The sequence below is a fragment of the Bombina bombina genome, chromosome 5 (assembly GCF_027579735.1).
Source record: "Bombina bombina isolate aBomBom1 chromosome 5, aBomBom1.pri, whole genome shotgun sequence".
Taxonomy (NCBI): domain Eukaryota; kingdom Metazoa; phylum Chordata; class Amphibia; order Anura; family Bombinatoridae; genus Bombina; species Bombina bombina.
Window position 1 is genome coordinate 1109593355 of NC_069503.1, and position 18588 is coordinate 1109611942.

The 18588-nt window shown below is 42.6% G+C and overlaps 1 protein-coding gene across 3 annotated transcripts in view; it reads right to left on the bottom strand.

Annotated features, from left to right (window-relative positions):
• PTP4A3 (protein tyrosine phosphatase 4A3) overlaps positions 1 to 18588 on the bottom strand; it is a 232061-nt gene that overhangs the window by 39412 nt on the left and 174061 nt on the right. For all 3 annotated transcript variants that reach the window (XM_053715401.1, XM_053715399.1, XM_053715400.1), the window contains one exon: positions 13617 to 13747. In XM_053715401.1, coding sequence (XP_053571376.1) covers positions 13617 to 13747 — 131 coding nt within the window. The remainder of the gene's footprint in view (positions 1 to 13616; positions 13748 to 18588) is intronic.

Here is an 18588-nt window from a genome sequence, read left to right on the forward strand (position 1 = left end):
GATCCTGGCAATCAGATGAGGCAGCAACGGAAACGGTGGGAACACATAAGCCATGTTGAAAATCCAAGGGGCTGCTAGTGCATCTACCAGCACCGCTCCCGGGTCCCTGGACCTGGATCCGTAACAAGGAAGCTTGGCGTTCTGGCGAGAAGCCATGAGATCCAGTTCCGGTTCGCCCCAACGAAGAATCAGTTGAGCAAATACCTCCGGGTGAAGTTCCCACTCCCCCGGGTGAAAGGTCTGGCGGCTTAGAAAGTCCGCCTCCCAGTTCTCCACGCCTGGGATGTAGATCGCTGACAGATGGCAAGAGTGAGACTCTGCCCAGCGAATTATCTTTGAGACTTCTAACATCGCTAGGGAACTCCTGGTTCCCCCTTGATGATTGATGTAAGCCACAGTCGTGATGTTGTCTGACTGAAATCTGATGAACCTCAGTGTTGCTAACTGAGGCCAAGCTAGAAGAGCATTGAATATCACTCTTAATTCCAGAATGTTTATTGGAAGGAGTTTCTCCTCCTGAGTCCATGATCCCTGAGCCTTCAGGGAATTCCAGACTGTGCCCCAGCCTAGAAGGCTGGCATCTGTTGTTACAATCGTCCAATCTGGTCTGCGAAAAGTCATTCCCTTGGACAGATGAATCCGAGACAACCACCAGAGAAGAGAATCTCTGGTCTCCTGGTCCAGATTTAGTAAAGGGGACAGATCTGAGTAATCCCCATTCCACTGACTCAGCATGCATAATTGCAGCGGTCTGAGATGCAGGCGCGCAAATGGCACTATGTCCATTGCAGCGACCATTAAGCCGATTACTTCCATGCACTGAGCTACTGATGGGCTTGGAATGGAATGAAGGACACAGCAAGCATTTAGGATTTTTGATAACCTGGACTCCGTCAGGTAAATCTTCATCTCTACAGAATCTATAAGAGTCCCTAGAAAGGGAACCCTTGTGAGTGGTAACAGAGAACTCTTTTCCATGTTCACTTTCCACCCATGCGACCTCAGAAATGCTAGAACTATCTCTGTATGAGACTGCATTTTGAAAACTTGACGCTTGTATCAGAATGTCGTCTAAGTACGGAGCCACCGCTATGCCTCGCGGTCTTAGTACCGCCAGAAGCGAGCCCAGAACCTTTGTAAAAATTCTCTGGGCCGTAGCTAACCCGAAGGGAAGAGCTACAAACTGGTAATGCCTGTCTAGAAAGGCAAACCTTAGGTACCGATAATGATCTTTGTGAAACGGTATGTGAAGGTAGGCATCCTTTAAGTCCACTGTGGTCATATACTGACCCTCTTGGATCATGGGTAGGATGGTTCGAATAGTCTCCATTTTGAATGATGGAACTCTTAGGAATTTGTTTAAGATCTTTAGGTCCAAGATTGGTCTGAAGGTTCCCTCTTTATTGGGAACCACAAACAGATTTGAGTAAAATCCTTGCCCTTGTTCCGTCCGCAGAACTGGGTGGATCACCCCCATTACTAGGAGGTCTTGTACACAGTGAAGAAAAGCCTCTTTCTTTATTTGGTTTGCTGATAACCTTGAAAGATGAAATCTCCCTTGTGGAGGAGAAGCTTTGAAGTCCAGAAGGTATCCCTGAGATATAATCTCCAACGCCCAGGGATCCTGGACATCTCTTGCCCAAGCCTGGGCGAAGAGAGAAAGTCTGCCCCCCACTAGATCCGTTTCCGGATAGGGGGCCCTCTCTTCATGCTGTCTTAGGGGCAGAAGTAGGCTTTCTGGCCTGCTTGCCCTTGTTCCAGGACTGGTTGCTTTTCCAACCCTGTCTGTAACGAGCAGCAGTTCCTTCCCGTTTTGGAGCGGAGGAAGTTGATGCTGCTCCTGCCTTGAAATTACGAAAGGCACGAAAACTAGACTGTTTGGCCTTTGATTTGGCCCTGTCCTGAGGAAGGGTGTGACCCTTACCTCCAGTAATGTCAGCAATAATCTCCTTCAAGCCGGGCCCGAATAAGGTTTGCCCTTTGAAAGGAATATTAAGCAATTTAGATGTTACATCTGCTGACCAGGATTTAAGCCATAGCGCTCTACGCGCCTGAATGGCGAATCCTGAGTTCTTAGCCGTTAGTTTGGTTAAATGCACAACGGCATCCGAAACAAATGCATTAGCTAGCTTAAGGGCTTTAAGCTTGTTCAAAGTCTCATCCAATGGTGCTGTGCGAATAGCCTCTTCCAGAGACTCAAACCAGAAAGCCGCTGCAGCAGTGACGGGCGCAATGCATGCAAGGGGCTGTAATATAAAACCCTGTTGAACAAACATTTTCTTAAGGTAACCTAATTTTTTATCCATTGGATCTGAGAAAGCACAACTATCCTCCACCGGAATAGTGGTACGCTTGGCTAAAGTAGAAACTGCTCCCTCCACCTTAGGGAACGTCTGCCATAAGTCTCGTGTGGTGGCGGCTATTGGGAACATTTTTCTAAATATCGGAGGAGGGGAAAAAGGCACACCGGGTTTATCCCACTCCTTGTTAATAATCTCTGTAAGCCTTTTAGGTATAGGAAAAACGTCAGTACACACCGGTACCGCATAGTATTTATCCAGCCTACATAATTTCGCTGGGATTGCAACCGTGTCGCAATCATTCAGAGCCGCTAATACCTCCCCTAGTAATACACGGAGGTTCTCAAGCTTAAATTTAAAATTTGAAATATCTGAATCCGGTCTCCCTGGATCAGATCCGTCACCCACAGAATGAAGCTCTCCGTCCTCATGTTCTGCAAATTGTGACGCAGTGTCAGACATGGCCCTCATATCATCAGCGCGCTCTGTCCTTAACCCAGAGCTATCGCGCTTGCCTCTTAACTCAGGCAAATTAGATAATACTTCTTTCATAACATTAGCCATATCTTGTAAAGTGATTTGTAAGTGCCTTGATGTGCTTGGCGCCACAATCTCACACATTGGCCTTTAAACATAATGAGCAAGCAGATTCATCTGTGTCAGACATGTTTAAACAGACTAGCAATGAAGCTATCAAGCTTGGAAATTTCTTTCAATAAGTTTACAAGCAATATAAAAAACGCTGCAGCGCTTTTAAAAACACAAAAAAACTGTCACAGTTGAAATAACAACTAACTAATACGGTTATAGCAACCAATTTTAAACAGTAAATGTATGAAATTAGCAGAGGATTGCACCCATTAGCAAAAGGATGATTAACCCCTCAATACCCAAAACGGATAATCAATTTAAGATTTAACGCTTTTCTCCCAGTCAAACACACTGTCACAGGTCTGCTGTGACTGATTACCTCCCTCAAAAATGAATTTTGAAGACCCCTGAGCTCTCTGGAGACGTCCTGGATCAAAGAGGAAGAAGCAGGAAGACTGCTAGAATTTTAACTGCGCAACAAGGCGCTAAAAAAAGGTCCATCCCACTCATATCACAACAGTGGGAGACCTGATATAACGGTGTCTATGCAATACGTTAGCCATGTGGAAAAAAATCATGCCCAAAAAGATTTATCACCAAAGTACCTCACAAAACGAATAACATGCCAGTAAACGTTTTAAAAAACAACTTTGCAGTGTTATGCAAAGTTATCACTAAGCCTGCTACTAGTCGCTTCTACTGCAGTTAAGGCTCATACATTTATTTCAGTACTAACAGTATTTAAAGTTAAATTCTAGTCCCTAGAAAATAACTCAACTGCGCATACATTTATCAGCCTGATACCAGTCGCTACTACTGCATTAAAGGCTGTACTTACGTCATACGGGTAACAGCAGTGTTTTCATAGTCAATTCCATTCCTAGAAAATATTTTACTGCACATACCTCATTTGTGGGGGACCCCGCATGCTATTCCCTTCTCTGAAAGTACCCCACTCCTCAGGATGTGCGAGAACAGCCAGTGGATCTTAGTTACGTCTGCTAAGATCATAGAAAAAACGCAGGCAGATTCTTCTTCTAAATACTGCCTGAGAGAACAAACAGCACACTCCGGTGCTATTTTAAAATAATAAACTTTTGATTGAAGAATGTTACTCCTGTCTCCTCTCACAACCTCCTTTGTTGAGACTTGCAAGAGAATGACTGGGTATGACATGTGAGGGGTGGAGCTGTATGGCAGCTCTGCTTGGGTGATCCTCTTGCGACTTCCTGTTGGGAGGGAGAATATATCCCATAAGTAATGGATGAACCGTGGACTGAACACACTTAACAAGAGAAATATACATACACACCGTTACTATATAAGTGAACTTATACCCACTGCATTTAGTTGAATATAGTTCAAGAGATCGTTTCTCTACTTGTTTTTATTTTTGAATAATAGACTGAGCATTCCATTTTATAAAAGGTGGTATTGAGTCCATTTAACGTTTTATGCTCTAGGTGTCTAGAGACATTTATCTGGATGTGTTTTTAGAGGAAACGTCCTCATTAACCACTTTAATTTTATGATTATTTTATATTGTTATTGTTTTATTAAATGGTATAGATGTTATTGTGACACCAGTAGTCAGGTCTCAATTTTTCCTGATTTTTTCCTAAATAGTAAAATTGTTTTGTTCCATGAACCGTTTTGTTGTGAGACCAGTCCTACAAACAGCTCTTTTAGGGTTATAGTGTTGCGCTATTAGTCATATGTAGGCATGTCTGTAAAAACATAATTTATGCTTACCTGATAAATTTATTTCTCTTGTAGTGTATCCAGTCCACGGATCATCCATTACTTGTGGGATATTCTCCTTCCCAACAGGAAGTTGCAAGAGGATCACCCACAGCAGAGCTGCTATATAGCTCCTCCCCTCACTGCCATATCCAGTCATTCGACCGAAACAAGACGAGAAAGGAGAAACCATAGGGTGCAGTGGTGACTGTAGTTTAATTAAAATTTAGACCTGCCTGAAAAGGACAGGGCGGGCCGTGGACTGGATACACTACAAGAGAAATAAATTTATCAGGTAAGCATAAATTATGTTTTCTCTTGTTAAGTGTATCCAGTCCACGGATCATCCATTACTTGTGGGATACCAATACCAAAGCTAAAGTACACGGATGATGGGAGGGACAAGGCAGGATTAAGCGGAAGGAACCACTGCCTGAAGAACCTTTCTCCCAAACACAGCCTCCGAAGAAGCAAAAGTATCAAATTTGTAAAATTTGGAAAAAGTATGAAGCGAAGACCAAGTTGCAGCCTTGCAAATCTGTTCAACAGAGGCCTCATTTTTAAAGGCCCAGGTGGAAGCCACAGCTCTAGTAGAATGAGCTGTAATCCTTTCAGGAGGCTGCTGTCCAGCAGTCTCATAGGCTAAACGGATTATACTCAAGCCAAAAAGAAAGAGGTTGCCGAGGCCTTCTGACCTCTCCTCTGTCCAGAGTAAACAACAAACAGGTTAGATGTTTGGCGAAAATCTTCAGTAGCCTGTAAGTAAAACTTCAAGGCACGGACTACGTCTAGATTATGCAAAAGACGTTCCTTCTTTGAAGAAGGATTAGGACATAATGATGGAACAACAATCTCTTGATTGATATTCTTGTTAGAAACCACCTTAGGTAAAAACCCAGGTTTTGCACGCAGAACAACTTTTTCTGAATTAAGATCAGATAAGGAGAATCACAATGTAAGGCAGATAACTCCGAGACTCTTCGAGCCGAGGAAATAGCCATCAGAAAAAGAACTTTCCATGAAAGAAGTTTGATATCAATAGAATGAAGGACTTTAAGAACCAAGTTTAAGCTCCATGGAGGAGCAACAGGTTTAAACACAGGCTTAATTCTAACTAAAGCCTGACAAAATGCCTGAACGTCTGGAACTTCTGCCAGACGCTTGTGTAAAAGAATAGACAGAGCAGAAATCTGTCCCTTTAAAGAACTAGCTGATAATCCTTTGTCCAAACCCTCTTGGAGGAAGGACAATATCCTAGGAATCCTAACCCTACTCCATGAGTAATTCTTGGATTCACACCAATGAAGATATTTACGCCATATCTTGTGGTAAATTTTCCTGGTGACAGGCTTTCGTGCCTGTATTAAGGTATCAATTACTGACTCGGAGAAGCCACGCTTTGATAGGGATCAAGCGTTCAATCTCCATGCAGTCAGTCTCAGAGAAAGTAGATTCGGATGATTGAAAGGACCTTGTATTAGAAGGTCTTGTCTCAGAGGCAGAGTCCATGGTGGAAAGGATGACATGTCCACTAGGTCTGCATACCAGGTCCTGCGTGGCCACGCAGGCGCTATCAATATCACCAATGCTCTTTCCCGTTTGATTTTGGCAATCAGACGAGGGAGCAGAGGAAACGGTGGAAACACATAAGCCAGGTTGAAGGACCAAGGCGCTGCTAGAGCATCTATCCGTGCCGCTTCTGGGTCCCTGGACCTGGATCCGTAACAAGGAAGCTTGGCGTTCTGGAGAGACGCCATGAGATCCAATTCTGGTTTGCCCCAACGGAGAACCAATTGAGCAAACACCTCCGGATGGAGTTCCCCATTCCCCCGGATGAAAAGTCTGACGACTTTTCAAAAATCCGCCTCCCAGTTCTCTACACCTGGGATATGGATCGCTGACAGGTGGCAAGAGTGAGTCTCTGCCCAGCGAATTATCTTGGAGACTTCTGACATCGCTAGGGAACTCCTGGTTCCCCCTTGATGGTTGATGTAAGCCACAGTCGTGATGTTGTCCAACTGAAATCTGATGAACCTCAGTGTTGCTAGCTGAGGCCAAGCCAGAAGAGCATTGAATATTGCTCTTAACTCCAGAATATTTATTGGGAGGAGTTTCTCCTCCTGAGTCCATGAACCCTGAGCCTTCAGGGAGTTCCAAACTGCACCCCAACCTAGAAGGCTGGCATCTGTTGTTACAATTGTCCAATCTGGTCTGCGAAAGGTCATACCCTTGGACAGATGGGCCCGAGATAACCACCAGAGAAGAGAATCTCTGGTTTCCTGATCCAGATTTAGTAGAGGGGACAAATCTGTGTAATCCCCATTCCACTGACTGAGCATGCATAATTGCAGCGGTCTGAGATGCAGGCGCGCGAATGGCACTATGTCCATCGACGCTACCATTAAGCCGATTACTTCCATGCACTGAGCCACCGTGGGGCGCGGAATGGAGTGAAGAACACGACAAGCATTTATAAGTTTTGATAACCTGGACTCCGTCAGGTAAATTTTAATTTCTACAGAATCTATTAGAGTCCCTAGGAAGGAAACCCTTGTGAGAGGAGATAGAGAACTCTTTTCTTCGTTCACTTTCCACCCATGCAACCTCAGGAATGCCAGAACTATCTCTGTATGAGATTTGGCAATTTGAAAGCTTGACGCCTGTATCAGGATGTTGTCCAGGTAAGGAGCCACCGCTATGCCTGATACAGGCGTCAAGGACTGCCAGAAGTGAACCCAGAACCTTTGTAAAAATTCTTGGGGCTGTAGCCAACCCGAATGGAAGAGCTACAAATTGGTAATGCCTGTCTAGAAAGGCAAACCTCAGGAACTGATTATGATTCTTGTGAATCAGAATGTGAAGGTAGGCATCCTTTAAGTCCACTGTGGTCATGTACTGACCCTCTTGGATCATGGGTAAAATGGTTCGAATAGTTTCCATCTTGAATGACGGAACTCTGAGGAATTTGTTTAGGATCTTTAAATCCAGAATTGGTCTGAAGGTTCCCTCTTTTTTGGGAACCACAAACAGATTTGAATAAAACCCCTGTCCTTGTTCCGTCCGCAGAACTGGATGGATCACTCCCATTACAGGGAGATCTTGTACGCAGCTTAGGAATGCCTCTTTCTTTATCTGGTTTGCAGATAATCTTGAAAGGTGAAATCTCCCTTGTGGAGGAGAAGCTTTGAAGTCCAGAAGATATCCCTGAGATATGATCTCCAATGCCCAGGGATCCTGAACATCTCTTGCCCACGCCTGGGCGAAGAGAGAGAGTCTGCCCCCTACTAGATCCATTGTCGGATAGGGGGCCGCTCCTTCATGCTGTCTTAGAGGCAGCAGCAGGCTTTCTGGCCTGCTTGCCCTTGTTCCAGGACTGGTTAGGTTTCCAGGCCTGCTTGGATTGAGCAAAAGTTCCCTCTTGTTTTCAAGCAGAGGAAGTTGATGCTGCACCTGCCTTGAAATTTCGAAAGGCACGAAAATTAGACTGTTTGGCCTTTGATTTGGCCCTGTCCTGAGGAAGGGTATGACCCTTACCTCCAGAAATGTCAGCAATAATTTCCTTCAAACCAGGCCCGAATAAGGTCTGCCCCTTGAAAGGAATGTTGAGTAATTTAGACTTTGAAGTCACATCAGCTGACCAGGATTTGAGACATAGCGCCCTACGCGCCTGGATGGCAAATCCGGAATTCTTAGCCGTTAGTTTAGTCAAATGAACAATGGCATCAGAAACACATGAGTTAGCTAGCTTAAGAGTTCTAAGCTTGTCAACAATTTCAGTCAATGGAGCTGTATGGATGGCCTCTTCCAGGGCCTCAAACCAGAATGCCGCCGCAGCAGTGACAGGCGCAATGCATGCAAGGGGCTGTAAAATAAAACCTTGTTGAATAAACATTTTCTTAAGGTAACCCTCTAATTTTTTTATCCATTGGATCTGAAAAAGCACAACTGTCCTCAACCGGGATAGTGGTACGCTTTGCTAAAGTAGAAACTGCTCCCTCCACCTTAGGGACAGTCTGCCATAAGTCCCGTGTAGTGGCATCTATTAAACATTTTTCTAAATATAGGAGGTGGGGAAAAGGGCACACCGGGCCTATCCCACTCCTTACTAATAATTTCTGTAAGCCTTTTAGGTATTGGAAAAACATCAGTACTCACCGGCACTGTATAGTATTTATCCAGCCTACACAATTTCTCTGGCACTGCAATTGTGTCACAGTCATTGAGAGCAGCTAATACCTCCCCAAGCAATACACGGAGGTTCTCAAGCTTAAATTTAAAATTAGAAATTTCTGAATCAGGTTTCCCCGATTCAGAGACGTCACCCACAGACTGAAGCTCTCCGTCCTCAGGTTCTGCATATTGTGACGCAGTATTAGACATGGCTCTTACAGCATCTACGCGCTCTGTATCTCGTCTAACCCCAGAGCTATTGCGCTTGCCTCTCAATTCAGGCAATCTGGATAATACCTCTGACAGGGTATTATTCATGATTGCAGCCATGTCCTGCAAAGTAATCGCTATGGGCGTCCCTGAAGTACTTGGCGCCATATTAGTGTGCGTCCCTTGAGCGGGAGGCGAAGGGTCCTACACGTGGGGAGAGTTAGTCAGCATAACTTCCCCCTCGACAGACCCCTCTGGTGACAATTCTTTTGTAGATAAAGACTGATCTTTACTGTTTAAGGTGAAATCAATACATTTAGTACACCTTCTCCTATGGGGCTCCAGCATGGCTTTTAAACATAATGAACAAGTATCCTCTGTTTCAGACATGTTTGTACAGACTAGCAATGAGACTAGCAAGCTTGGAAAACACTTTAAAGCAAGTTAAAGGGACAGTCTAGGCCAAAATAAACTTTCATGATTCAGATAGAGCATGTAATTTTAAAAAAAATTCCTATTTACTTTTATCACCAATTTTGCTTTGTTCTCTTGGTATTCTTAGTTGAAAGCTTATCCTAGGAGGTTCATATGCTAATTTCTTAGACCTTGAAGCCCACCTCTTTCAGATTGCATTTTAACAGTTTTTCACCACTAGAGGGTGTTAGTTCACATATTTCATATAGATAACACTGTGCTCGTTCACGTGAAGTAATCTGGGAGCAGGCACTGATTGGCTAGACTGCAAGTCTGTCAAAAGAACTGAAAAAAGGGGCAGTTTGCAGAGGCTTAGATACAAGATAATCACAGAGGTTAAAAGTATATTATAACTGTGTTGGTTATGCAAAACTGGGAAATGGGTAATAAAGGGATTATCTATCTTTTAAATCAATAAAAATTCTTGTGTAGACTGTCCCTTTAACAAGCAATATAAAAAACGTTACTGTGCCTTTAAGAGAAACAAATTGACAAAATTTGAAATAACAGTGAAAAAAGGCAGTTACACTAACAAAATTTTTATAGTGTATGTAACAAGTCAGCAGAGCATTGTACCCACTTGCAAATGGATGATTAACCCCTTAATAACAAAAACAGAATAAATGACAAACGTTTTTTTTTTTGTTTTTTTTTGTTTTTTAAACAGTCACAACAACTGCCACAGGTTGTTACCCTCCTCAAACACGACTTTGAAGTCTTTTGAGCCCTTCAGAGATGTCCTGTATCATGCAGAGGGAAGCTGAATGTCTGTCAGTATTTTTAGCTGCACAGAAAAGCACTAAAAAAGGCCCCTCCCACTCATATTACAACAGTGGAAAGCCTCAGGAACTGTTTCTAGGCAAAAATCAAGCCAGCCATGTGGAAAAAAACTAGGCCCCAATAAGATTTGTCACCAAACACATAAAAACGATTAACATGCCAGCAAACGTTTTATATTACACTTTTATAAGAGTATGCATCTCTGTTAATAAGCCTGATACCAGTAGCTATCACTGCATTTAAGGCTTAACATATGTAGACAGTCACTTTATTTTCCTCAGTTTAAAGAAGTTTACTATGAAATCTCATGAGAGTTTGGAGACGTTGCACACGATCACAGTATAGCAAAGTGTGAACTCTGTACTGATGAAGCAGATTGGCTGTTTTCATTCTTTCACAGTAAAAAGTGTAGCTCTGGCTCACAGATAACTTACTCTGGTAGCATTTTGAGGTAAAATATCTTCTTTTTTACATACATGCGATTGTCTTGTCAGATTTTTACATATACACTACATCACTTTCAGTGATTCAACATTTGGTTATGTCCCTTTAAATGGAAACACAGATAATCCAAGCCAGTCAAACAAAAGATCTAAGTGCACCAGCTGGTTCTCTAGTCCTGTATTATAAAGACTGTTATATAAAACGCAACAAGAAGTATTGAAATAGAAAGAAAAAAAAAAAAAAAACAGGTTTATATTAGAATATACATACAGACAAACACTTGTACGTTTTAGGAACTACCACAAAACTTGTTGCCTTGATTCTTAAATTTATCACCTTTAAAATAAAAGTCTAGTAAGACAACTGATTTTTTTTTTTTAATATTAGGAAGGAAGCAGAAAAAAAAATTCCCAAATAAAAATGTTCCCACACAAAAATCACACTGTGCAGATCACAGGTGGCCTCTTCTCTTTAATCAAAAGTGAGGCATCAAGTAAGTATTTTTTTCCCATGGAATAAAAAAAAACAAAAAAACAACAAAAACACACACACAATTACTTCCTGGCTTAAAAAAAAGAAATGTGCAGAAACACCTGTGTTTAAAATCAAATTTCAATACATTCAAAATAAAAAACAAACGAAGTTTGAAACATGTAGTTAGTGGTAAAATTGCAGAGCAGACCCTAGAATCTGACATTTGGGATGTATGTGCATTTGGGTGATTCATTATCAAAGAAATGCTGAATATGGCGGCCGCCGGCAGCATACGGCTCTCTTCGGAACCGGGTTTCTTCTTTTGAAAATACAACACTGATCTGTGTGTTACACTTTCAGAAGAAGACAAATCTTCCACTGATGGTTGCCATTTCAGCATTCGTTTGATAATGAAACGCTGAATGCACATCCCTACTAATAAATGCATAAAAAATATTACCCAATATGTGAACATTAACAGGAACCATAACAGCAAGGGTCAAACACACGGCAGCTGAAATGATTCTCACAGGAAGAGCAATGTAATGAAACCATAATTGAACAAATGACGCTTGATAAAAAGTTTTTATATGAATATTCATGTAAAGAATTAAATCTCAGCTGTTACCTGGCATCAGAAATCATGCAATGATATGAGAAATTACCATACCATGAGACTATGGAGAGCAATTCCAGGAACACAAGCTGAAACATTTAATCAGCTGGGCTGAGTCATCTGTTTTGTGATCATGTTTGATCTCGGGGTAAATAATAAATATAATTTAACAAAAACCTGGAAACTTAGATTGGAGAATTTCTTCTATATAACATTTATTTACCACCATTTTTGCAATTATTTGTTTTGATAGTTATGTAGTTTAACCTTTTAAAGCCGTTATGGCGTTCTATTCCGTCATAATTAGACTGGGCTTTAAAGCCATTATGACGGAATAGAGCGGCATAGCTAACGGCTGTCCTGAAGCCTTCTGTGCTGTCAGGATTTGATCGCGGGCTGGTGGCTGTTCCTGGGGTTGTAGGGACGCTCCCCAGACGCGATCCAATAATTGAAATCTCGCGATCGTGGTTTCAATTTGTCTACATCAGAACAGTTGTTCCGATGTAGGCACTTTAGCCCTGACACGAAAGGGTTAAAGCTACATTGTAGGTCACAAAATAAGGGCCACTCAAGTCAAAATTAAAGTTGAATGGATTTAGATAACATGGAATTCTAAAAAAGTTCCAATATACTCCATTATTAAAATGTGCACATTTTCTGAGGTACCAGCCCCTACTGAGCATGTGCAAAAGTGCACAGTATATACGTATATGCATATTGTGATTGGCTGATGTCTGTCTCATAAAACAGTGGGAAGGAAAATCGGACTAAATTTGCCACAAAATATTCTACTGCTCATTTCAAATTCAAACTAAGTGCTATTGCAGTGTCTTTATTGTGAATTTACTATAAAATACTTCAGTATTTAGTGTTCTTTTAAGTGGGTGTTTCTTTCAGTAAAGAGCACTCTTGTTCAATACAATGGTTGTACAATTCAAGGTGTTTAGAGAGAAGCCTATTCAGTTTATAGATCATGTTCCAATGAGTGTACTGTTGGCACTAGATGTGCATTTGGAGGTTTTGTGAACCCTTTGTGGTGCTCAGCTATTTTCATTGCTGAATAAATTCTTGTGCAACAGTAGCACATCTCTAGTTGGTACAACAAAAGTGATCAAATGTGTGCACAGGCATTGCTTTAGAAATCAACTGGTTTAACTGTATAAGGTAATACAGGCTCTAAAATTAGTCTGCACCATCTATAGAGTATATACTCTACACCAGGGGTGACCAAACTTTGCTCTCCAGAGGTTTTGGAACTACATTTCCGATGATGCTCAGCCAGCATTTTATCTAGCTGAGCATCATGGGAAATGTAGTTCCAAAACCTCTGGAGAGCAAAGTTTGGACACCCCTGCTCTACACAAATGGTTCATATGTCCAAGAGGAAAAAGCATCTGATAAACACGTGGAACAAAATTATGAGGGTGGGGTAGTCTTTATTTCCCATAAAGTGCCAAGTGATGATCATAAAACTCCCTCAGCCACTGTTAAGGTTACCCATAGAAACAGGCCATAAGACCCCCTCAATGAGTGGCGGAGAACCCCATTACACCGAGGGGTTTCATAGGGATATCATAGCAATCACTTGCACATAACCACTAATTTGTGTCAGTTAGAGCTCAAAGATCTTCCTGGCATTTAGAAGTAGTGTTCCATTATATCTAGTTTGTACTTCTGAAAATATTAACCAGAAGGAAATAATGTTCCCCCATATAGAACAGTGTAAAGGTCTTGAATTTATTTGTGAGTGAAAATGATGTGACGCGTATCGTATATGCAACTCATGTACTGCTAGAAAAGTCAATGCCCTGACATACCTCCCCAATCCAGCCACACAGTGAACAGCTACACAGCAGCCAGGGTCTTCACAGAACTTAGTTTTCAGTAAATTCAGCCAGTCATCAACTATTTTAGTGGGAGGTGGAGCTCCATCATCAAAAGCCCAGTCCTTATAAAAAGAAAGAACACAAATGTAGGTTAAAAACTAAAAAACATAAATTATGCTTACCTGATAATTTTCTTTTCTTCTGACGGGGAAAATCCACAGCTGCATTCATTACTTTTGGGAATTCAGAACCTGGCCCCCAGGAAAAGGCAAAGACACCCCACCCAAAGGCTTAAATACCTCCCCCACTTCCCTCATACCCCAGTCATTCTGCCAGGGGAACAAGGAACAGTAGGAGAAATATCAGGTTAAAAAAAAAAAAAAAAAAAGCGCCACAAGAATAAATAAAAAACATGGCCGTCCCCATAAAAGAACGTGGGAGGGGAGCTGTGGAAATTATCAGGTAAGCATAGTTTATGTTTTTCTTCTTAAACAGGTAGAGTCCACAGCTGCATTCATTAGTTTTGGGAAAACAATACCCAAGCTATAGAGGGCACTGAATGCAAAAAAGGGCGGGTAGACAAGGCAGCCCATTCGAAGGGCACCAAAGCCTGAAATTACCCAAACCAATCAACAACTGCTGTACTGAGCAGAACAAAAAGGACTGAAAGGATTAAGCAACTGCCCAACAGTTAAATCCAGCAAAGCCCAGATAGAGACCGCTCAAAGGCACTAGATTCCACCAAGCACAAAGCCCCAATGAGACAAGTCCCGCCGGCTCCAAGCCCGTACCGATTCCACATATTCCCAGAAGGGAAAAGGAAAATATTCAACAAGAGATCTAAAATCTCAGCAACTAGGGTAAAAAAGGAACCCCAGCAAAATTCAGCGCAACCTCAGGTTGCAGCAAGAAAATGAAAACTGAATAGAGATAAACTCCAACAACCTACAAGAATTAAGAGGGAAAAAAAACCTTACCCCAATCCGGAGAAAGAGATCCAAAGACAACCCCGAAGACGGAGCAGAACCCATAACTCGCACAGAGTGCAGTCTACACTCATGAAAGCTCTCTCTGAATTAGCAGATAATTCCCCAGAACTGCCAACAATTAGCAGCATAAGCACTTAGCCTATCAAGTTAGTAACTGCACCAGGAGACTCCCAGAGAGGGAACCCTCAGGAAGTACAGGAACTCACTCCCTTACAAAAATAAGGAAGCAGAAAAAAAAAAAAAACCATGAGTAAAAACTCCACTAATCTCCACCTAGAGAGAGATCACAAGATTTGGAGAAAAACACTGTCAAAACTCAACCGATCCATAGGCCTCAGGCCGAAAAAAGTAAAAAAAAACAGCCGGATTCGAACCAACAACTCAAGTTGCAAAGCCCCAAAAACCCACCATTAGGTTACATGGGCTACTTCCTCGAGACAGACAAAGGCCCAGCACCAAAAACGCCTGGCATATGCCAAGATAGGGAAATAAATAAATCCCTGTATTACCCAGAACTCAAGAGGACTAAAACCGTAACAAAGGGTAGGCAAACCATGACCATATGTAACAACCTTGGCATGCTAAACCACCAAACCAGAACAGAACATAGTATGATCTTGGTTTCCAGAACCCAGACCCAGATTCCTTCCCTACAGCAAGGTGAACTCCCAGACAAAAGGGAGACCACACAATGACACAACAGTGTGAACACAATACCAGAATCCGCCCCAACATGACTGTACCACAAGGTCGAGGAACCCCCTCAGAGCATTAGGCAGACACCATGGTATATCCCGCTCCCCCTAAGGGGAGGGAAATGAAGACACCTGCTCGCCCACCCAGAGGTATGGAGCATATGTCATTGAACAGATGGCAAAAAAGAACAGACTGAAAGGGCACCCTACGGCTGTAACAGCCGGTCCAGGAGTCAGACAGCCAGCAAGCCCACCTATAAAGTGGAATGGCTGAATAAGAGATCATTCTCCCACTTGCTAGGCAGTTAACAAGCCATCAAGCCCTTCTCAAGTCTCCGCCCTAAGGAGCAAGCGGAAGACTAAACCTTAAGGGCTGAATCACTCGGGATCCAACTAGGAGGACTGGTCAGATATCCTAGCCAAGGCCAAACAATTGGGCACCCGGAAACCGTAGCCAGTCACAGACTAGGAACCCCTGAGGAAACCATAGGAATACCTCAGAGAACCCTAGAAGATGCAAGCACAGCCCATCCAAAGGCCCTAGTGAACTGGACCTTCACTAAGCATCCCAGAGACAGAAAAGATACTTTGCCAAAATTCGAGGGGCAACACCCTCTGAACAGATGGCTAAAAAGCTGCCAATAAAAAGCACACCTCTGCAACAGAGGCTGCAAAAACGACCCATCTGGGTCCACCTCCCGGTAACCCCCCAGGACCAAGGGACAACAGGATGACCAACATCGATATCCCAAAACCAACATATCAACTGATATAAGAAAGGGTAGCTCCAGGGCCGCAAACGAGATCAACACAATTTCTATAGTCCCCAAAAACATGGGAGCAGTCAAGCAGTATGAGGAAGAAAGGCAGACAAAAGTGCCTGATCTTCCAAAACAGATGACGACCAACCATCCCCAGACAAGGGAAAAAGGAAGTCTAAGACATCTCTCTCCTTATGGAAGGAGATACAGAGGTAAAGAATCTCAAAAACAGTAGATCAATAAAAGGAATACCATAGGAGGTATAACCCCCCCCCCCCCCCAAACCTGGTACTCCAAGATAAGGAGACATCTAAAACTCCAGTCCAAATGGAAATTGAGAGAACTAGCTCCGAGGTCAAAGACCTATGGAGTGCTTCGTAGCAGGATCAGTCCAGGCCCCACAAACAGGAACAGGACAAAAAGAAGCAACAAGAACCAGCCTGACGTTAAAAAGGTAAAGGCCTCCTCTCTTAGCCCTGTCAAGGGCAGAGTCTTAAAAGAAAAATTAAACACTCATGGAGTTGCTATCCCTGGCAGTTGTTATTCACAGGGAATATATTGTGCTGAAGGAGGAACCCAAGCATAATAAACCTCTCGTCTGAGAGAAAACTCACCACCCTACCAGATATCCCAGCACCACGTGGATGGTAAAGACCCTTAAGGAACAGAAACCAGCGCCCGACCAGGACCAGCCTACTACAGAGGGCATTCCGGAACTGAACCAGGTCACAGAAAATTTGAAACCCTAGAAGGGATCGATAAAATTGAAGACTATTACTGAACATGTCTAGATAAAATGAAACAGAAGGCGCCAACAATAGTGTGAATCAGTTTGACAAAAGCTCTGCCCACGCACAATATATCATGTACTTCCAAGATATACAGCACTTAATTAGTGCCACAAGAGCCTCCTGGACCATTAACAGCTTAGGCTACAGCTGTCTTTACTCCCATCTATAGCCGTACAGCTGACAACAGAGATTACAGTGTTTTGCGAACCCCTTGGAGGGGCGAAAGGACAAGCAAACACAAGATTTCGTACTACTATCACCAGTAGGAGAGCTGCGGTTTTGCGGGAGGACAGCGATCTGGACAGCTGTTAATGGTCCAGGAGGCTCTTGTGGCACTTATCAAGTGCTGTATATCTTGTAAGTACATGATATATTGTGCGTGGGCAGAGCTTTTGTCAAACTGATTCACACTATTGTTAGTGCCTTCTTTTTCATTTTATCTACAGACCGGTTATACTTGAACTGCCTTCAAGATTCTGGAAGAAGTTTTGCCGACGTGGGATTGTCCTATAAGAGACATTAATGGTGGACTCTAAGGTTTTATAACCCTGTTATGACTATACCTCAATTTTAACCACTATTTTTGCATATCTGTTTGTTTTTGTGCACTGTTGGTACTACTTTTAATTTAGCACGTATTTATTTGGTGCATATCACTATTTTAAGTACTCTAATATTAGAGGTACTTTATATATTTGCTTGTTGCATGAGGGTATTGCTTCATTAGTTATTTTAGCACTAACACGACATATTTTTTGAATTCTTGTTTATTATATACAATTATATTTAGTCAGGATAACTTTAACACATTAGTTTATTTAGTGACATCACTCGTTTTACTGATTAATTATTTGCACCTATTTTTTTTAGGCTAGTAATAATAGGCGCATCCGACTTTACACTTTTAATAATTTTATTACTGAACATGACTGATGGGCATGGATTACCCGGGCCATTTCATACTACCTGCAAGAAGTAGAATCTGAATCAGAGACATCCGTCTTCAAAAAAAAAAAAAATCAGAGTCCTCCATAACTAGGATAGAAATTATGGATAGGAAAGAAAAAATAAAACCGGCACCTTACACCTCCAATGGCTGGGGCACTCACCACCTCCTATGACCCAGACACCTAGCGAAACAGACTCTCTCCGTCGCCATGCTGTCAGGAATACGGAAATGGTGACCGGAAATGGTGTCCAGAAACATGACCATGCCCGGTCACAAGGTACACCGTGCAGGCCAACTAAAACGCGCCAAAGCCACAAGGGCTGCGCAGCCTGACAAAAAAAAAGGCTGTTATGTTCCGATATAGCCACAAGCCCAAATATCACTACACATTAGCAGGCAGAATTACATAAAACATGATTAAAGTCCCCCCTCAGGAGATATTAACCCTCAATTCCATAAGATAAAGGAGTCCCACTGAGACCCTGACTTTGTTTACTTTACACATCTTAAGTAAAATAAACGATCTTACCGGAATCTATGCCGTGGAACAGGAACACGGCCCTTCAAGTGTGACAGATAGTAGCCTCGCTTCTGACATGGACTTGAGCGAACAAAGCAGGCAGCGAAACTCGTCAACGCGGATTGCTAAGGAGCCATTAATATGAGTTGGGATGGTTTTGCAGAAAAACTCTCCCTGCATCTCCGGACTCTTTCATCCAAGCTCTCACTGAGAGGCTGACAGGACTACTTAAAATTCCAGTCCCATTGCGAAGAGTAC